Genomic DNA, 22,364 nt, shown 5'->3' on the forward strand with positions numbered 1-22,364 from the left:
ATACACAAATATATATATATATATACATATATATAGATCTATATATATATGTACTTAAAAAAACCAAACAGACTGTGTGCTATGAGTTAGATTGTCTATAACTGGAGAGACAAGGCTTTCTAAGTTCTTGGAAGAAAATACAGTACTGGATCCCTTACAAAATACCTTGCCCTTTCTAGGCGATAATTGTTTTAAGTGATCTTTTCTCATGGTTTTTCTCTTGTATACCACAAACTGAGGATATTGTACCCCAAATTCTGAGGAGCAAAAGTCTTTCACATTTCTGTGTCATTTGAACATCCTTTTCTGAAAATCCAAAACCTAATACCTATTAATGCCATGAGTTACAGAGAACAGTTTACGTTGAAATAAAATTATGTCAAAAACTTGTAATGATAAAATATAAAGTAATAATGCATGATATTTACAGGAAAATATCTTAAAAGCATTTATATGAAGAGCTTTTGAGTTATTTTATGGCACAAAGTTTATCTCTGTATTTAAGGCTGCTCTGTAACTCACTATGTAGCCCAGGTTAGCCTCAATTCTTTACACCATATAGATTTCATGGTATTTTTTACACACCTACTTGCAAAGAAGAGATGGTAGGAGATAGCATGGGTTTAATCAAGTGCAGTTCTACACATTTCCTGTTGTGTCCAGAACGATTCAGGGAAGAGTGTATCCTTTAAGCTCTTCGTGGAATGGAATGGAATGGAAACCAGTTTGGGTTATCATTGGGTTTACGTGGAAAAACAGAAGTTTTCTTGAAGTTGGGATTGAATGAAGTGATTTGTAACCTTGAGTTTCTGCTATTAGGAAGCAAAGGCAGCACTTGGGGATGTTGCAGCTGTTGTAGATCATCGTCCTCCCTGGGAAGCAGTGCCTGTCTTCCTGAGTTTGGCTTTGTCTTCCTGAGAGCATCTAACATGATCAGGGTTGTGGGCTGCTGTTCCCATCCCTTCACAGAAGGAGGGGCTTGGGAGGTGGGACTGTTGGACTAGCAACTGAACTTCTATCCACACTTCGCAGGCAATTGTACACAACTCAGCTCTAATTGCTTCCGGCCTTGAATCTAGGTTAGGCACTAGAGTATAGAGGCCTGAGAAAGTTAACTGAGGAGGACTGTGGGCCGCAGGGAAGCCATCCTCCATGCTGAGTGCAGATCTACAAGTGCATCTGCCAAAGTCATCCACGCTTAGCTCCTTCCTCATAGCCCTCAATATGCTCTGTCTGTTGGCCCAATAAACTCACTGGTGTCCCAAGGGGAACTTTGGAGGAATGATACTTTGGTTTGTCACTGGGGAGGTTGCAGCGGGTAGATTTGTTTACACTTCCCAGGGGATGAATTCGCACAAGAACACACCTATAGTCTTCCTTGTGGTTATTCTCTTTTATCTAGATACCTGCAACAATATAAAAAAATGTGCTTGAGTGTTGTAAATTCCATAGATTCTGCTGGGAAGTGATTTAAAAGGGCTTATTAATCAGGAGGAAGAAGAATGATAATTTGATAAGAAATTTTACAATAAAGAATTAGCTCCTATGTAAAGAGTTATTATCAGCAAAACCAAATACCAAGTGTTTTATTTGGTTGGGAGATATTTACTTAGGGTTAGAATAGAATATTTGTATTTTACACACTACAGTAAATTAGTCTTCAATGTCTCTTGCTCCTGCAATGCCATGAGACTTTGAGGTTGAACCATTCTTGCTTAGTATATGTTGCAAACAGGTCACGTTTGATGGTACAGTAGATGAAACAGATTAGGTACTTGTGTGTGCAAAAGCAGGAGATGACAGCCATACACTTGAGTGGGTAAGCTGTGGTTATGTCTGGACAATTCAAGAGATGGCTGTACTTAGTTTAGGATGAAATACATGAATGTGAAAAATAGACAGTGTAAGGCACAAAACTATGTGACGAAAGCCCAATAAATTATTTCTCAAGGATTATCAAAAGCCAAGCAGGATAGCACACACCCATTTTCTCAACCACTTGAGAGGCCAAACCCAGGAGTACAGAATTAGATCCAGATAACCTAGAAAGACTTAAAAAAATTTTTAAATATTTTCCAAATAGCACATCGTGTAGCCACAAAAGACTCACGAGCAGACTATCCAGGTTGATATCAAGTTTAAAGAGAGGTTTCTCAGAAAGACAACGAATCCTATGGTTGTAAATTATGGAATGCAGTCATTTTCCGGGAAGATGAGCTGAAGTCATTGATCTGATAAACTTTTCTTTCTGTCATTCTTGAGGGAAAAGGTTTTCTTGATGTTGCTGCTGGCATCCTTTGTTGACAGTATCTGAATAGTCATGGAAGAAGAGAGGTTGGAAAGTTATATCTAGAAGTTGATATTCAGGATGTTTTCTTACAAATGTAAAATGATTACAATGGGAAAACATTGTCAAGAGTTCCTGGGACTAAAATTCTGCCTGTTAGTGTAACAGAATGATGGCCAGTACCAGCTTAAAGTGCTGAATACCAGCTAATGGTGATGGAGTTGGCAGGGGAGGGAGGAGAAGCCTGAGATAGGCTGAGTAATTGACATACAGTTCACACACCTAGCTCCTTATCAGGAGAAAGAGTGATCTATAATTTTTACTAACACTTCCACATGATAATCAATGTATTTGATCTTTTTAAAATATTATCAGTGAGAATTAATTATCTTTAACACATACTACAACTTTTCCCCATTGGTGGGAAAGAAATAATATGAAATTAAATCTGTAATGTGGTATTAATTATTCAATTTCTTATAATTTTTATTCAGTTGGGTATGCATTATACATAATATAAGATTAATAATACAAATGAACTCAGAGGATAGAAAGCAGACATTGAGATTAATTTACTCAATGAATGCATGATATTGCATTTGCAAAACCAGTTGACTATTTGTCAATTGTTTTCTGATGCTTCCTTTTTTATGTGCATGTGTGTATATGAGTGTAGTGTGCATACATGTGTGTAGTATACCTGTGCATGGGTTTAGAAACCAAGGACAGTGTTAGGAGTCTTCCTCTATTCCTCTGCATGTTTGTTTCTTTGAGGCATGGTCTCCCCATGAACCTGGAGCTCATGGGTTTTGGCTAGGCTGGCTGGCAGCCAACAACTGATCCTTCTGTCTCTGCCTCCCATAGTGCTATGGTTAAAGAGACTTTGGGGTGCTGGGTTCTAAACTGAGGCCCTTATAGCTGGGCAGAACCTTGCTACTAAGCTCTCCAGTCTTCTGATCATTGTGTGTGTGTGTGTGTGTGTGCATTATAATGAGTCTGTGTGTGTTATATGCATATGTGTATTTTCTTGGTATGGGCACACTTTTATGTGCATATGTTTGGAGGTCAAAAGATCATGTCTCGTGTCTTCTCTGTTTGTTCTATTCTTTATTTACTGAGCCAGGGTCTCTCACTTTACCCAGAGCTCACCACTTGGGCTAAACTAGGCAGGGAACTCCCTGTGTTGTTTCCTGCATGCTGGAATTACAGGTACACTACCTTGCCTACCAGGCATTTACCTGAGTAGTATGGATCTGAACTCTAGTCCTTATACTTGTTTGGTAAGCATAAGGCAACACCTCAGGTCAACTCTAGTAAACCAATTTTATACCTGCTCTTTTATTTAAAGATTTATTTTTATTATTTACATGTATGTGTGTATGTGTGTCTATATATGAATGTATTCCACATGAGTGCAGTGCCCACAGATGTCAGAAGACATTGTATTCCCTGAAGCTGGAGTTACAGGTATTTTTGAGCCACCATATGGCTCAGAACCTAGACAGTGTTCTTTCTACAAGAGCAGCCAGTGCTCTTAACTGATGAGCCATCTCTCTAGCCCTATACTTTTGTTCTTTTTATCTTTAAATTGGAGTTGTCAGCACCACTCCTGGAGCTGGAAGGATGTCAGAGGGCAGAGGAGATTAATTCCAGTTCTAATAACATAAGAAATAAAACAAAGAAAGGCTCTGACGGTAACAAACTCCAGCAATAAAAACAACAGCAAAAGCTGGGGTGCTCTGAGTGAGGGCAGAGGCACCCTAAGCCTCAGTGTCTTTAACAACCCTAATTGTTTAAGTAAGTTACACATTAGCAGCTGTAACATTGCAAACCTGGGAACCCCAGATGAGCGCTCCAGAGTCTCTGTTGTTTGTGAGCTGGGACACTAGGAGACAGCACAAAAATATTCCATAACTGTTCCTTATTGCTTATTTTCCTACGGGATAGTAAGATGGGTTTTAGTCATGGAGACCCTTGGACTGTTGGTTCCAGTGGATAAAAAGACTCTTGGGGTGGGGTACACTCTCAAGTCCACTGCTTTATAGTTGATGACAAAGTTTAAACTATCTAGACAAAGTTCCCAGACTGGCTCTTTCTGTTGTAAGAAGGCATGAATGATAGCTTAAAGATCCAAGGTCCTTCTACGAAAACATCCTTTGAGGTCTCTTTGTTCTACTCTGTTAGATATTTTACTTACCTTTGTTTTGCATCTTGAATTTTGTTTTCTAGGCACTTTGGAAAGGCATGAAACAGGGGAAAGAGCAAGGATTATTCTTAACCGTGGTGACGACGTGCCGCTTGTCAGAGCTGAGCCTACACTGTCAGTGGCCTCAGAGACACACAAGCACAAAGGTGCAGAGCAGAGGTCCTCCAGTTCCCACCAGTCTGGGCTGGTGCCCTGCCCTGGTCTGCAGCTGGAGTCTTCTTGTAAGGTGAGTCCACATCTCCAGTGTTCTACAAGACAGCAACCGGGGTAAGATGCAACATGGCCCTAACCTGTCGGCACAAAAGCAAGGAAGCAGATGATGACATTGGTCCAGTAATGTTGGGTGGAACAGGATGGGGGACATTTAACACCAAAGTGAATGACATCCTTGCAATGACATTTGTGACAAAAGAGTTTCCAACGTATCAAAAATTAAGTTACTGTTCCGTCAACTCAAATTATAAGTGTTTTTCAATGGTGGTGATTATATTCTGTAGTTGGATCCATTTTAATTCTTTAGTTCAATACATTTAGTATCTTTTACTCCGACTTGCTGCTTATTATTAAGCTATCTTTAATATTTTTCTTTGTAGACATGTGATAGTGATTTAATCTAGTTTCTTTCAGATATTATTTTCCATTTTTTATCCTTCATGCTGTCTTGTTAGCATCTTTACCCATGCCATTTTTATGCATGTACCTAGTTTTTTCCATGTAAATACCTTCTTCATATTACTTAATACATTTCTGAAATTTTAAGGGCTACTATAAAGTCTATGTTTTATTGCTCTTTTGCCACTATAAATTATTTTTACTAATTAATAATTCATATATACATTTTCAGTAACATGTTTGAACCTAAAGGATTTTAGAAAACCAAAAATAGAGGCTCAAGAGATTGCTCCATGATCAAGAGCACTTACTGCTCTTCTAGGATATTCAAGTTTAGATCTCACCAGCCACATGGGCCCCACAGCTGTGTGTAACTACAGCTTCAGGGATCTGATACCTCCGTCTTTCTTGGGCTCTCACATGTGTATAGAGCCATGCTGCACACACATAACTCTCTTACACATAGTTGGAAATAATGTAAATAAAATTAAAATTTTCTTGTGGACGTGTGGGAAGGAAGGTTTCTAAATTGGGATTTGCATATTCTTCCCATTTCCTGTTATTTCTTTGCTTTTTAATGAAGAATTAGCTTTGATCCCATTTTTTATCTTGTGTGCACATTTGTATTAGAAACAAAAGATGTCTTGTCATTCATCAAAGCAATGGAAGCCAAGCCACACATCTGAACTTGCACACCACCTTACAGGTTTAGGGACCTGATGTGAATCTTATCTGAGTCTAGCAATTGTTGATCTCAAACGCCAACCGAACACCTAACAGTACATGTGTCACTTGAAGGCTGTTCGCACGACGGACAGTGAGCAAGTAACAGTGCTGGAATCACGCTGGCGGATCGTCCAGTCTCAAAGCTGGATGATCGCACATCACAGATCTTGATGCAGAGCCTTGTGGTCCTTGCTATGCCAGCATCAGGGTATTGGTCCACTGAGTTCTGAAAGTCAGACACTGTCAGGCCACCATCTCCCCAGGTCATGATTAAACTAGAGTGAAAAGCCCCTGAATCCTGCACTTCTCTGTTTACTATTTCATCAGACAACCTGCTTCAGTTTATGCTCTCCTTCTTCGGATTCTAAACTAGGGGATAACAGCTTATTTTCTGTACTTTTTCATTATTTTGAGGTCATCAAAATCTGCACTTTATATTTATTTATTTATTTATTTTGGCCTACATTCATGGACATTGTGTACAGGCTGTGCTTATGGAGTCCAGAAGAGGGCATCAGATTCCCTGGAACTGGAGTTACAGAGAGTTGTGAGCCACCATGTGGGTACTGGGAGCTGAACTCAGATCCTCTGAAAGAGCAGCCAGTGCTCTTAACCACTGAGCCATCTTTCCAGCCCTAATTGTCAGCATTTCTAACATGAAAACAGGCTGTTTTTAAGGATACTTATATAGTTGTGATAAAAATTTTTTTTTGAATCCTGTACATGATTGGATCAACGGGTTCAGTTCCGGAACCCAGCTGTGCTTTCCCATGCCAGTGCAGCGTCCTTGCCGTCTGTCGTAGTGGAGCAGGAACGTGCTGGAGAGGGCCATGTGGGGTGAACCTGAGTAGATGCTAGATCCCCGGGTCTGAGAGTGTCATAAAGAAATGCACCAGTTTGCACAATAAGTGTACAAATAGTGGAGTAGGGATTCTTCTAGAATGACAGGCAAGAGCTAGGTGTCTGTTGATCTGTGTGGTTCAGAGTCGGAGGTGTCAGGTCTGTAGGAAAATAAAATCATTTTCACTAGGTTTTTCTGCTTGGGTTCCCCGAAGGTAAACTGACTGCTGTTTTTTCCCACGCCCTGAGCTATCCTTCAGGTCGCGGTAGCAGTATATACACATTTCATTTTCTCTATATAATTTTGTTTCTTTCTTGACTTCAAGAAGTAATAAAATGCCCTGGTCTTGTCTTCCTTCTTCTATAGACTGATTTCCACTCTATTTTCTAGTTGTTGCCCTTTACCTGAGCAGGCTACAATTTTCAGCCTGTGTTCTTTGTAGTGGAGAAGTAAAGAGGACAGGGGAGTCACCTCTGTCCTCTACATGCTCCTGTTGTCACCAGCTGTGGGGTGGCTGTGGGTATTTGTATTTGTGCTTCTCTGGTCCACTTCCAGTTCTGTATGAGATGTCCTCATTGTCCTCTATTCATGTGTTATTTTAGGGTTTTCTTAGAGCCAGGGTGCTGAGATTGTCTTATTTTTATTATTTATTTGTTATTTATTTATTTATTTATTTGTTTGCTCGTGAATTTGTTTGTTTTGCTTTTCAAGGCAGGGTTTCTCTGTGTAGCCCCAGCTGTTCTAGAACTCACTCCATAGACCAGGCTGCCTCTGACTTCCTAGTGCTGGAATTAAAGGTGTGCACTACCACTTGCCTAGTGAGATTGTTTCATTTTAAAGTATAAGATTTCAAAGATAAACTGGTGTGTTATTAATCTATGTTTCTGTACATGTGATATGTATGTGAGAGTGTGGGCATACATGTCCTGGCGCCCATGTGGAGGTCCTTGCCACCCATATTGCTTGCCATGAGGTCATTTTGTTGTTTGCTGTCATGGATGCCCCCCAGGGTGGATATCTTGAGAGCTTCTGGGATTCTCCGCCTTTCCTCTCACCATAGGAGCACTGTGACCGCCAATGTGTGATGGTGTTCTCAGCTTTTCTCTGAATTCTGGGGACTCAAACTTAGCTTTTTCACATTCGTGAGAGAAGAGCTCTCGCCACTGAGTCATCTTCCCAGCCCATAGGTGATTTGCTCTTAATATAGTGAATGCTTCATGAGTTTCATAAGAAAATAATTTTCAAAGAGTGTGTGAATCACATACATTCTGTAGGTGAGGAAAATGAGGGACAAGAAGTCTTTAGAGCATCTAAGACGGCTTTGTGTTTGTGCCTGTGTTGGTTTTAAAGAGGCACAGGCAGACTTCTGGGAAGCAATGGACTAGACAATTTAATCAGAAAGAAAGCATTTAGAACTCAAAGTTGCCAAATTTGGATGTTTCTAGAATGTTCTGTTCAGTTTTTCTTCATGCATTTGGGGTGTGTATATAAATGGAGGCCAGATTATGAAGAGAACAGACAATGTCATAAAACTCATTTTTGAAATATATGCGCTTTGAATTTCTGGAGGAGTTGAATCTCTGCTGCTCTACAGAGAAGATCTTTGGGACCAGAGGAGGAGAGTCAGGGTCTTAAAGGATTTATGGGATACAATACTGTGTGTTGACTCTCCTTAGATTGGGCAGAGGATAAAGCAGGATAGAATCTACTTTAATAGCAGGGGGAGAAATTTAGCTTTGAGGTAGGGATTTAACAACTGGGCTAAAATCATTGCTACATGACAGGGATCTTTGCTGCTACACTGTATTTTAAAGAGAAAAGTCCCATTTTGCTCATTGGTTAGTTGGTGCATTTTCATTGTGCGTGCGTGCGTGAGTGTGTGTGTGTGTGTGTGTGTGTGTGTGTGTACCTTCAGTTTTTTACTGTGCTTCTTATCTACAAGATGGGTAAAGGGATAACCAGGATTATTTTAATTGCCACGACTTATGCATTCACAGTAGCTATCTGAGAAGGACTCTGCTGAGCCGAGCAGAACTTCTCTCCCTTACTGGCTCCCTGCCTGCTTGCTAGCTTAGAGCTGTCATGCCTAATGTGGTGACATGAAAATGAACGCAGGGCAGCACTAGTTGGTGTTTGAAATAATACCAGCACAAAATGTTAAACACATTTATTTTGAATATTGAGATGAAATAAAAAATATTTAAACCAACTTTACTCACTTTCTATTTGTGTTGTGTTAAAATGACTGGTGGGCAATTTAAAAACGTAAGTGTGATCTGCATTTTATTTATTGAAGACAATGGTGACCATGAAAAGGGTTATGTGACTCCTTCAGTAAAATCAAGGAGTGACTGCTTTTGGGTTACAGCTCAGATCATTGCCTACTCAGGTGGTTGTGAAGCACCTCACATGGGCATGGGTTCTGGGGACTTCCGAAAGAATAGAATGTGTACCACTGCTGTTGAGCACTGGGGTAACCGTGGGGTATCCAGGAAGACTTTACCTTACAGCAACAGGCAGTGGCTCAGATGTAATATACTGACTGTTGTTTGCTGATCTATGGTCTAGAACTTCTCTTTGTCAGGGAACATGTAGAAGTATCAGGAGGCCCTGGATAAAGAATCTGTAACTCTTCTTTTATCCATGTCTGAAATTTTAATTAAGTCATTTATCTTAATTTCATATATTTTTGTATAGGTTTTTATACATGTGTATATATGATGGAGTGTAAATTGGAATAGTTTGTGCCAATACATTAAATTCTATTATTGTATAGAGACTAGTACTTGTATGTGCTGGGGAACACCATTCTTTCTAAAACAAACAAACAGATAAAAACAACCACAAAACACCCTGCAAATTAAGATTTCAGAATTCAGTCAAGTGTGTGTGTATGTGTGTTTATATGTGTATAAGTGTGTGTGTGTGTGTGTGTGTGTGTGTGTGTGCAGATGAGCCCAGGTGCCCATGGAGGCCAGAGTTGGGCATAGGATCGTGGAGCTAGAGTCACAGGTGGTTGTGAAGCACCTCACAAAGGTATGGGTTCTGGGGACTGAAAGAGCAGAATGTGTCCCACTAAGTATACCACTGAGCCAAGACTCCAAACCAAAATCTACTTTTGTTTTTTGCTTTTTGTTTTCTGTTTTGTTTCATGACACACAAAATAAACAAAACAGGACAAAATAAGGCCACTTGAAAGTCTCGCCTGTAGATTCACATTAAAATATTAAATTAAAGCTCACCGAGACAGTATTACATGTAGTTTAACACCATTTCATTTGAATATTCAGTTATCAATATTGCATTGCATTAGAAAAGAGTAGGTAGTATTTGTTGAAAGATACTTGAGTTATTTGAGAATAAAGGGCTGGAGAGATGGCTCAGTGGTTTAGAGTGCTTGCTGATCTTTCAGAGGACCCGAGTGTGGTTCCCAGCACCCATGCCAGACAGCTCACAACTGCCTGCAACTCAAGCTCGGGGCATCCCCGGCCTCTGTGGCATCCTCAGGTACTGCGCATACACGTGTATACATAATCACAAATTCTCTATGTGTACACATATACTAAAATCTAAAAAGATAAATTTCCCCATGTAGAATGATTCTTTCCACCTCTTTGATTGGCAGGGAGTCTGGGTGGTATCCCTTTTGATAGGCGATCAAAGTATAAATAACCTGTAAATTTTTGCATAATTTCACAAGAAAAGTCATTTTCATTAAATATTGAAAACACTGAGCTCTATAAGTTTAGTGTCAAAATTTTCATTTTAAATATTTAACTTTACTTAATCCATATGTAGAACACAGTGACTGAATGGTAACACCGCCCACCTCAGGCAGTATAGGAAAACCTCTGGTAGTGGCAATGTGGGCCCAACAGTTTGCTTTTTGAACGATATATGCAGCAAGGGGTATTTTTGACAGAAGGCAACCATTTCTCAGAGGTTCTGTAAGGTAAATAAAAGCTTCCTCAATGGATAATGCTTAAAAAATAACTTCTTTATGAAAAAAAATACTATCTTTCATTTAGTAAGATGAATTTAGACTTTATTTTTTTATTCAGAAAGTTGCCTCAATCACGAGAAAAACTAGTGTAGGCGATCATAGCTTTGTTTCAAAACTACCTCAGGAGGTCCGGTCCCCACAGAAAGAATAAGCATGGTGAAGTAACTCCAGCTGCCGGCCTCCTGCACAGGAGCCACCCTGAATTTCCTCAGAGGACTTCAAAGCCTCGCTCAAATCTAAACATTCGTCAGCCATGTAAATCGGAGTTACAAAAGGAAAAAGCGCCTATTTCATGGTGTACGGCTGGCCAGAGCCCAGCTTTGTACTGCACGTGCCGGGGGAGGGGGGCTGCCAGCCCCAGAAGGGCATCGCTCCTCCCCCTGTGACAAACGCAGTTAACACCAGATCCATATTAATGTTGTCAGGTTCCGTTGATGTATTTAAACAGATTTTAATTGTTTGCAGCATTCCGGGGGCCGGGGATAGATAGCCTCATAGGTCTTCAAAAAAAAAAAAAAAAAAAAAAAAAAAGCTTGCTTAATGTGTGAGAGTAAAACCTCTCATCAAAATGAAACTTTGATACTGGCCTCAGTCACTGCCACGGGTTACTCAGCCCGCCAGCAATTTGTGTGGCAAAGTGCCATTTGAATAGCGTATTGTTGGGGGACTTACGGTCCACTTGACAAGGGCTCTTTCTCTAAATAGTACAATTTGACTCCAGCTGTTAGAGATTGCCTTTGACAGCAGCCACACAGAACGGGAGACTCACTGCTGAAAAAAAAAAAAAAAAAATCAATATCAGCTTCTTGCTTCTAGGAAGCTGTTCTTTTCTCTTCCGTGGACCTATCAACGGCTATTGAGGGTGGAGAAGTGGGAGCTTAAATATTGTTTTAAATGCAATCCACTTTGAGTTTCCAGTTAAGACTTGCCACAGACAGAACCAAAGTGGTGTTTTAGGATACGATTTCCACGTCCTGGTTCCTTCCTGTTGAGTCACAGTTCTCGGGCAGTTGAGCCTGGAGTCTCTGTCCTCTGTAGAAAAGAATCAGTGGAAAAGCAGAAGGAATTCGGGGTGACGTTCCAGACTCAGACCAATGACTTCTCGATATTTACGTATCAATGTGTCTTCTACCTTCCCTCCGTTCTCTCTGTGTGTAATTTTTATTTTTATTTCTTAAAATATGGATAGCAGAATCTTTTGTGGCCGTTGACAACATTATGTTCCCAAAGCAGCCTTGCAGGTTTGGGGACTAGGTTTAGGGGCTTTTCTAGTACTTTTCTTTTTCTTTCTTTTTTTTTTTTTTTTTTTTTTTTTGAATCGTACAAGGTTGCTATGATACCTGACTGGCAGTAATAGCTGTTGAATCTTTTAATTCCGATAACTCCACACTAGGATTCCTCTCCTTCTCTCTCTCTATTATTTCCTTTTTGATCGGGTGTCTCTCTTATTGCCAGACGTTATGTTTAACATACGGCAGAGAAAATAAAATTGCATCTGCGAGATGAGAGAGAAAAAAAATGTCTTAAGGTAAAATCTTGAACCATAAAACATTTCGAGTTATGAAAACCTTTAGCTGACTATTGATCTCCCAGGGTTGCAGATAGAATTTGTTTAAATTATTTCTTTCTTTGACTGTATGTGATTTTGGATTTTTATTGGTATTTCCCTGAGATGTCATAAGTCTTCATCTAAAGCGCGTTGAGTGGAATCTGGAAGAGCTGTCATTTTTAACATAGAAAATGCCAGTGTGATGTGTCCTTTCTCAAATGCCTTTTCACTGGGGTCGGTTGAAACAGCTGTGGTCGTGTTACTGGCCAACTCTGCACTTACTGAATCTTTGACTGCAACAGCATCTGAAAATTCATAAAGCTGACGGTTCAATTGTGAACAAAGACCTTTAAGGCAGACCAAGGTCACCGTTATTGTTTTTATAATTGCTGATAGGCAATCGTGATTTCTTCCAGAGAAGGGCTTTGCTGCTCAGTTTTGATTTCTGCGAATGTTATCTCTTTTGTTAATTCTCTTGGAAGATTTTTCTATGAATAAATGTCTATACTATCTCACAGTGCTCCCTGCAGCCTGGCTCTACTTCGGGACCCTTCCCCACACAGTATCCCATCAGTCCCGTTGGGAATGTGAAGCTCCGGAGTATTTAAAATACCCTGTAACTAAATTCTCTCTAGGGTTACTGGCTAACTTGTGTGTGCGTGTGTTGCGGGGAGGAGTATCAATTCAGAAATACCAAGAAGAGTTAAGTGAATCAGGCATCTCATGTTGTGTTCATCTTAATCAGGAAACATGGTTAGTGAGATTTACTACATATGTCTTAAAATTGCTTTTACTGACATGAATAACTTGATATTGTTTTAGAGCACATGCATGCTATGATCATGTGACATGTCATGACAACTTAGGAACATTTCCTTCACTAATTTCTTAGTTTCTTTTTTTTCCTTTTATTTTCAGTTCTAAATTGTTTTCTCTTAAAAAACAAAACCAAATAAACCAAACAAAAGAACAACAACAACCCTCCCCCCACACACACACACCAAGGGAAAAAAAACATGGCTTTCCAAGTTTTATCTGCTATTCAGCTTCATGGAGAACCGATATCTGATAAAGTAGAAATTCTTCAATACCACCTCCCCCTGCACTGCCACCCCCGAGGTCAGATCTGTCCCATTTAAGCAACTTGTTTCTGTCGGTGAAGTTTCTTGAAATCATTATCTTCATAATGATACACATTAGCATATACTTCATAATGATACATACTAGTGTATATAGCAAGAATGAGGTAAAATCATTATCTTTTTAATGATGTGAAATCATTCTCTGTGTAATGATAACACACTAGTCTCCAGTGTGCTAATAATAAAAAAAATACAAAGAGGGGTATTTTATTTATTACTGGCATACTAAATGCCAGCTTCAAGAATAAGAAGTAACATTATAGAAATTTGGATATTGGGTTAACACAAAGGATTTAGAAGGAAAGGAGAGGAGAAAGAGATCTCTTTTATTGAAAGCTGGCCCTGTCCCTTGTTGACTGAGCACGCCCTCCGAGCCCATTTAGGGAAACAGAACAGAGCAGAGCTGGCATCAGTGACGTATGCCGATGCTGTGTCTAGGAGCGGAAAATGCAAACATGTTACAGGAAGCAGTTCTCCGGACAAAAGCATTTATTCTTGTGGAATATTTCCTCTGAACTATTAAAACAAAATGTATTAAGCCCTTCGCTTTGTTTATTGATGCGGAGTCCGACTGTGTTTCATCAGGAAACTGCCAGTATTCCCAACTGAGTGTTCAGGACGGAGTGTTCACAGTGGCATCCTGGAAGTGCCTTCAGGTCTCTGAAGCGACAGCTCGAAGCTAGGTGGCCATCTTCATCCTAAATGTAAACAGCCAAAGAACCTTTTCCTCCAACTATCATTATTCCTCATGGATATTAAATGTTCCCAGGATGCCGTATGGACAGCAGGGACTTTCTTTTCCTGTGTACGTAATTTTATACCCAAACAGGTCTGAACACTGTATGGTTTTTGTTGATGGTGCCCGCCCCCCATTGTCTTAGATGTGCTTTTGCTGAAGTCCTTCCCAAAGCTTATGAAACACAAAGCCCTGTTCACCATCAATTCTTTTCTTCCCCTACCTCCTTAGAGGTTTCTGGTCACTATACAAAACTCGACCCTTTCCACCTCATGTTTGGTAACAAATATTTTGTTTTTCTTTTTTTCTAGCTCCTCTACCGAGCTGTTTTGCAACCCCCACAGTCTGGCACTGAGCATGTAGCTATGTCTAGAATACAGAGAGAAGAGCACAGGCCCTGACTTCCTATGAGGTCATCCAGAGATTTAAATGAGGTTATTACTCCATGGGTAATACAAGCACCCAAATTTAACACTCATCTGAATCTAGATTGCCCACTAAACTTATGTATCAGGGGTTTGTCAGCTGATCATTTTAAATCAAAGACTGAAGCATGGTTAATAAAAACTCAGAGAGAGAAACTGGGGTTCCTCCTGAAGATCTGAAAAGCATAACAGCCAGCCAAGGCTCTTACCTTGACCTTAGTCAGAAATGGCGATCCTGCCTCCAGGAACCTCAGAATGAGACTGTGTCTGAGCACTGTCTTCCTCCTGTCTTATAATCCTCTCTAGGGCTGGGATTAAAGGCATGCATCGCCCGGCTTCTATGGCAAACTAGTGTGGCTACTGGGATAAAAGGTATGTGTTACCATTAGCTGGTCTGTAAGACTGGTCAGTGGCTGGCTATTTTGCTTTTTAGATCTTAGGCAAGCTTTATTTATTAAAATACAATTGAAATGCCACTACAAAGGACCTACTTTTTCTTCAACCTACTCACCTACAGTTAAGTAAAGTTTATGGATGATTTTTTAAAAATGTCCTTAAGGCCCCATGGCATGTTTTACTTCTTTGTGCTTTTGATTTTTTTTGTATAAACTAAAGATTATCTTAAATAACACTTAGAACACATATAGCCTTAATTTCTGGCATGTTCAAGGATGGGATTGCCATGATAGAAATTTCTCGTCTTCCATGTGTTTAGGATAATTTCAGTCATTACCATTAGTTGTGCTTGTATAATCTACCCTTTTCTTTTAGACATGATAGCAGTTAGGATCAGAGACAAAACATGATGAATAGCTATAGTGAGCACTCAGATAGTGTACAGTCTTTCAATTAGCTGGGCACTGGCCCTATGGCTAAATACATTATGTGTTGGCCTCATATTCTAATCCTTTATTTCTGGGACTAGATTTTGTGTTTCAAAGCATTGCATTACTCCAGATTATCATAATTCTATTTAAACCAAAGTTTTCCTTTTAGACAGGGTCTCACTAAGTAGTTGTGGCTACCCTGAAACCCATGACATAGACCAAGATGGCTTTGAACTTATTGCTCTCCTCTTGCTTCTGCCTCCCCGATCCTATGATCAGAGGTGTACACCCCATGCCAGCTTTGTAAAAACACAATAATTAAAATCCACCTATCCTTCTCTAATGAGTAAATTAGAAAGGACTGGGGCACTGAGTTTATATATGTCTCTAAAAGGACCATAATAGATGGGTAATACCATGAAGTATAATAGGAGCAAATACCTTCATCTGCTGGCTTAATAAACTTAATAAGCTTATTCAATAATGGTAATGAGATCTTGGATATTTGGCACACAGAGAACCAATGTCTCACTTTAGGTGAGACACAGATAGCGGTTTTCTTAGACAAAAGGTGGCACAGTTAAAATGGCTTTGTTCACCAGTGAAGTTTCTGGCATCCCCTCCATTTACCTGTCTGTCAATCTCTGGCTCATTTCTCCTAGACACAGAGTTATCTAAAATAATCACTCCGACATAGCCCGAGGATTATATTGTATATCATGCGTCGTCTTCTTCCCTGGGATAATTACTTTTCAAACCCACCCCTTAATATAAAACCCCCAAAGCTATTGGCCATCCAATCAACAGGTTTGCAATAACGCTTAGGAATGGATGTATGATAAATATGAAAGAGGTTTATTTAGGCTTCATTTCCCAAATGCAGGAACTCAAGGTAAGCCAGGAAGCCCCAAGCAGTAGCTTCCTGATTTTGGTAGTTCATTTGGAGACTGCTGTAAGGCCCTCTCATCAGAGGACGGGAGGGAGAGCTGATGACACTCCGGTGCATACAGCTTTAAAGGCTTGCAGGTTTCTCTTTGGGTGGGATAAGTTCAGAGTCTCAGGAGACTGCAGGCCTTAAAGGATTTCCTCTTCTTCATTGACTCTTAATACCTGAGTGAGATCTGGATGATGAGGCTGCTCAGTAGTTTTCAATAGGCTAATGTTCTTCCACAGGCTGGCACTGTCGACGCCAGGCCTTACACACCTCTTCCTGTGGATACCTTTGTAAATGCATACCACACATGTGAAGATGACCTGGAAACCAGCAGAGGGCATCAGATCCCCTAGAATTGGAGCCATAAGTAGTTGTGTGCTGCCTGATGTGGGTGCTGGGAATTGCAAGCAGGTACCTCCCCCCCATACACACACACACTAGTCAAACCTGCTCTTAAAAGCTGGGCCATCTCTCCAGCACCAGTTTGTTATTTAAATACACACGTGTCACTCCAAAGGGAAGGAGTGCTTAATAAATTTTGTCCCTTGTTCTATGTAATGGCAAACCACTTCTGGCTGACTTGTTTTTCCTCTAAACTTACACCTTTCCTGGTCTTTGGGTCAACAATCAGCTGATGGGGATGGCGTCTAGCAAGTGTTAGTGTGTTGCCACTGACTCGAGTGTCATGGTTGGAAGCAAAGGTGTTGGGGGTGACTCACATCAGCATGCCCACAGCACATACTTTTCAATTAGTGTTCATCCCTAGAGGCCAGTTCCCAGTAATTTAGCAACACACACTTGTCATCTTAATTGACAATTACATACTGAGTAAGAGGTAAACAGAAATCAAAGGAAATGGTTGCTGTTTAAGACGAGCATCTATTTTGCCACTTAAGATTGAGCTTCTTAATAAAAGTGCTTTTGAATTTGATATTCTTTTCTATTAGTGTCATTTATTTTATTAAAAGATACAGGACAAACCAGGGCTGAGTTATAAAGCATCTATTCAAGCACTTGAGGGAAGAGTGGCTTTGGATTTTCTGGTAACTTTTAAAGGAAGCACACAGTATTCTCTCTCTCATCTCCACTAGGACTCCTCAGTGTCGGATTGATTGAATAAAAGGCTGTGAGACTTTGAATTTGTCGCCAGGCCTCTCTCAGCTCTCTTATGTCTGTCTGTCTTTGCATCCATCCATTGATACTAAATTGTTTAAGAGCCCCGGCCTTATTAGCTAAAACAACCCCCGTTTAAGCCTTGTTTGTTGCTAGCACTGGTCTGTCCTTTACTCAGTATACAGACAGTAGGCTTAGAGAGCAGCAGGAACCATTGGCTGGGGAAGAAAGATGTAGGACATTCCGGTGACCAGGGTGATAATTCTTTCCGAGATTCCATCTGTCCGATTCAAGAGCCTTTCCCTCCAGAGGGGCATTGCCTCAGAAAACCAGACTGAAACCATACTAGCTGTTTGCTTTTTAGATTCTTCTCTAAGATACTGAAACTTGAGAGCTAGTTATTGGCTTCTCTCTCATTCCAGACACTGAGGACACTTGGGTTTTTGCTCGTGTTTTGGTTTCTCTGTGGGGAGAAGTGGATTTGTCTCATGGTCTTTTGTTTAGTTTGGTCATTCCCTGAAATGAGCCCGGACTTCCCACCTGCCCTCTTGGTGATTTTGTTTCTTGTCTTCCTTCTCTTCGCTTCTATAACTCTTTCTTAACCTGGTCGTCAAAGCTTGTGGAAAAATGTCAAGCAATTTTTGTCTTTAAATCAACCAAGGATGGAGACTAGGATGTCACTCAGTAGTAGAGCACTTTCCTGGCATGCAGGGAGTGGGAGGTTCTATCTCCAGCCTGATTTAAAAAAAAAATGCATCAAGATAAATCAATGGAAAATGAGCGTGTATTACTTCTTATTTACTATGACTATATTTACTTATGTTAATAAGTTTAGTTGACTACTGAGGTATTATTTTAGAGATTGCACAACAGGACAGTGGTGGCATGAATTTTAGAAATATAAAATGTAGAAATGAATCGTTTTTAATTATTCAGTAATAGTCTTTCTGTGATATTCTTTGTGTTGTGCCCTTGGTTCATTTTTTCTTATTTACTACACAAATCTGAAATGCTTAATGACTGAAACAAAACTTCAACCTGCAAGTTGAATTTAATTTTATTTTTATGTGTATGGATATCGTGCCTGTGTGTGCCTGGTCTTTCGGATGCCAGAAGAGGGCATCAGGTCTCCTGGAACTGGAGATACAGATGGTTGTGAGTGGCCATGCAAATGCTGGGAACTGAACCCAGGCCTTCTGCAAGAGCAAGAACAGCCAGTGTCCCTAAACCCTGAGCCATCTCTCCAGGCCCATTAGCCTGAAAGTTTAGAAGAAATTATTTTTTCAGTTATTAAAATTATTTAGACAGAATTAGGATTACATTTTTAAGTTATTTGTATGTGTGCACATACATATGTGCATATGGGAATGAAAGGCTAACTTGGAGGAACTATTGCTCAGCCACTCCCTTGCTGGAGTCAGGATCCCTGAACCTGAAGCTTTGGCTAGACTGGATTTTCATAGGCTTCGGCTGGATTCATTAGCCAGCAAGCATCTGGGTTCTGCTTGTCTCTGCCCCCCCCCTCAGCCAGCTCGTGGATTACATGCCCATACCACCACACCTTGTTCTTATGTGGGTGCTGGGAATGGAAACTCGGGTCTTTGTGTTTGTGTTGGAAGCTCTTTATGCAAGGAGACAGGAGATATCTCCCCAGCCCCTGCAGTCACATTTTATGAGTGACACAGAAACATTCATTATTTTCCATAAGTAAATTAATGGCCTCACACATCTGAGTTTGGTGGGAATGCATCCAGGTTGGCCGAGACAGCCATGGTCATGGCTGTGGTACCAATGCGATTATTAATAGCTCCCTATTTCACTCTATAAAAGTAGTCTGATCTGAACAATAAATAACACACTCATTTTATTTAAAGGAGACAGCCCTTGAGTGAAGAAAAATATATCATAGGCTACTCGAGGTTAAACTATCCATTTTAAAATATTCAAATAACCGTGGTGGTAAACTTGTATGAATATGCCAAAAAGTCACAATAAATAGAATATTTATTAGTTTTCCTCTTACATTTTGAGAAGCAAAAATACTAGAGTCACATTTGAGAAATTCAGTGATACAATAAAAGAAAAATTATGCATGAAGCAATTTAGAACATTCATCTTTCACTCAACATGGTTAGTTACTATGGAGTGACTTCGTCTTTCAGTCATTGATAAAAAGCAATCAGCATAAAAAAGTGCTCTACATTCCAAAATCAGCTGTTATATTAATTAGAAACACAGTCAACTCACTAAGCATCTTACAGAATTCTAACATATCTCAAACTTAAATTATAAAGCTGACAATTTAAAAAGAAACAAGCTGTCTGTCCTATTAGCCGTAAAACTGCAGGTTTTGTAGAACAGGCTCATAAACCAGTTCGAAGCCTGAGACACAATTTCATTTATCTTTATATTCTAAGCTTTATAGTGTCGCAGAAAGTGTCCATCTGTTCAGCTGAGATTGCTGCAATAGCGAGTGGTCAGGAAGACTTAGTAGGAAAAGGTCAAAGGGGCCTCTTGACCCTGCCGCACGTGCCAAGGCAATTGGAGTAGCCGAGCTGATACCCAGTGAGATACAGTTGGCTGAAGCAGGCTGTCTTTTAATTGGTAATGATAGTGAGACCACACAGGGAAGTCATTGGCGAAAGAAAACAAAAAGTGTCCAATATAGTAATTTATTACCAGGCAGTGGGTCTCGAGTGCTGGGTTGACTTACCCCCGCAGTGGCGAGAGCAAGGAAAAACGTACGCCAGCACTTAGCTGAAAATGGATGCCCCGCTGGTACGTGGGATGCACGGTGGCCCGGTGATTGCCCGTGCCATTAGTTTGATAATACTGTCTCTGCTGTGAGCTCAGTTTGCCAAACTCTCCTGTGCATCAGCCTCAGAATGAAGCCTTTCTCTTTTGTCTACTGTTTGCACTGCTGGTCAGGCCACCCTCCACCTGACCAGATGGACTCAGATGGTTTTTATCGCCAACAGCTCCATCCAGTATCCTAGGGCTCCGATGGTCTCAAAGAATGGCTGACACTTTCATTTGCACCTTATTGTTTGAGTGACACATTGATGGTGTTCATTGCTATTGGCCCAACGACGGTTCCCGGATTTCATCTTTGCACGAGAGGACGTTTTCATCAGCAGCATATACCACTCCCCCAACCCTGCCACACTCCCCCCACAAGGTGTCCTGTGAACTCAGCTTATTTGTGTGAACGCTTAAGTGTATTTGGTTCAGGAAGTGCAAAACCCTTTACTGATCTATTCTAGTAGATTTGTTTTTAAATCCCTTTAAAAGTGGTACCAGTTTCTGGCAATAAAATAATAAATTTTTGAGAAGAAATATAAACAATTTTCTTTGAACAGCTAAAATTTTAAATAAAAATACCATTATTTTTATGTTTATTTATTTGTATGACTATTTTACCTACATGGGTGTCTGTGCACCATGTGTGTGCCTGCAGAGAACTGGAGTGACAGACAGTTGTGAGCCACGATGTGGATGTTGGAAATCAAACTCAGGTCTGCTGCAGAAGCAATGCACACTCTTAACCATGGAGCCATCTCTTAAGCCCCTGTAAAAAAATGTCTTAAGTTGAACACCGTGGTACCCAGAATGAACACTAAAGAGAATTTCTGAACTGCAAGCAAGCACAGGCATGGTCAAATAAACCTTATTTTAAGTTCATAATGCTAAATGCGAGATGCATGCCGTGCCTTCAGCTTGTGTTTGAGCATGGTAAAGTAACCACCCCGCTATGAGCAACTTAAAACAGATAAGCATCAACGCTGGGGACTTTTTTGAAGCCCTGTGCTGCAGTAAGGACCACTTCACTTCATCGCTGGCAATGCCCTGCTTTCCTCAAATCATAACATAATTTATTCCAAAGATAATTATATCAACTCACTATTAAATTAGCACTTAGGATTATACCCTAAACTTAAAGTTGGCTTTGATTTTACAATTGTATATGAATGTTTGCAACTGTGTACATCTTCAGTGGTGAAAATCTCTGTTCATGCATTTATTTTGCATATGTAAATTAAATTCTGTGTTATGTGATTCTCCATGGAAGGGTCATTGCAGTTAAATGTTGACATTTTAAGTTTGATTCTGGAAACTGATGAATTGTTGAAAAAGACATTGTATTTTTCTCTTTCTAGGTAAACATGCACAAGCACACATATGCATGTACACATGCAAACATGCATGCACATAAACATGCATACACACAAATGCATTTAGCTTTTAACTTAAGCAAACAATAACGTCCCAGTTGGGGTTACTAGTGGTATGATCAAATGCCAGTTGTAAAGGAAAGGGTTTATGTAACTTATACATCCACATTGTAGTGTGTCACTGAAGAAAGTAAGGACTCGAGCAGGGCTAGAACCTAGAGATAAGAGCTGATAAATAGGCTATGAAAAGTGCTGATAACCCAGGACCACCCGCCAAGACTTGGGCCTCCCCCATCAATCATTAGCTAAAATGATGCCCTATAGGCTTGCCTACAGACTGCTCTTATGGAGGCATTTTCTCATGAGACTCCCCCCATTCGGGTAACTCCAGCTTTCTTAGGGTAGACATACATAGGCCAAGCTAGAAAGACCCAGGCTGAATGCAGCCTTTCACCAGAAGAATAATGGTGAAGCGTGAACGCAGGTGGGACCAGGTTCTCAACATCACATGGGTCACCACAAAGTGAGTTTGGTAGGAAGTGTGCCCCGGCTAGGTTCCATGAATTTTAGAGACGGTGGTGCTGTAGGCTTAGGAAACAACATGGACCTGAGTTTTCTAGGCTAATTGCAGCATCTTTGTGAGGAAAGATGGATGAAGGCATTTCAGAGAGGAAAAGAAAATCTCACATAGGCTTTCTATGCCTCGAGAGGGATTGCTCGGCTTGCTTAGTAAAAGTCTGCTTCGTAAACATTTAGTTGCTATTAGTACACGGATTCATTAGGCAATTTAT

At 40.3% G+C, this 22,364-nt stretch overlaps 1 protein-coding gene across 3 annotated transcripts in view; it reads left to right on the forward strand.

The window, feature by feature from the left end:
• Wdr72 (WD repeat domain 72) overlaps window positions 1-22,364 on the forward strand; it is a 187,406-nt gene that overhangs the window by 58,107 nt on the left and 106,935 nt on the right. For all 3 annotated transcript variants that reach the window (XM_050125831.1, XM_050125837.1, XM_050125847.1), the window contains one exon: window positions 4,517-4,719. In XM_050125831.1, coding sequence (XP_049981788.1) covers window positions 4,517-4,719 — 203 coding nt within the window. The remainder of the gene's footprint in view (window positions 1-4,516; window positions 4,720-22,364) is intronic.

The sequence above is a fragment of the Alexandromys fortis genome, unplaced genomic scaffold (assembly GCF_014885135.2).
Source record: "Alexandromys fortis isolate MF-2015 unplaced genomic scaffold, M_Fortis_MF-2015_v1.1 scaffold_22, whole genome shotgun sequence".
NCBI lineage: Eukaryota > Metazoa > Chordata > Mammalia > Rodentia > Cricetidae > Alexandromys > Alexandromys fortis.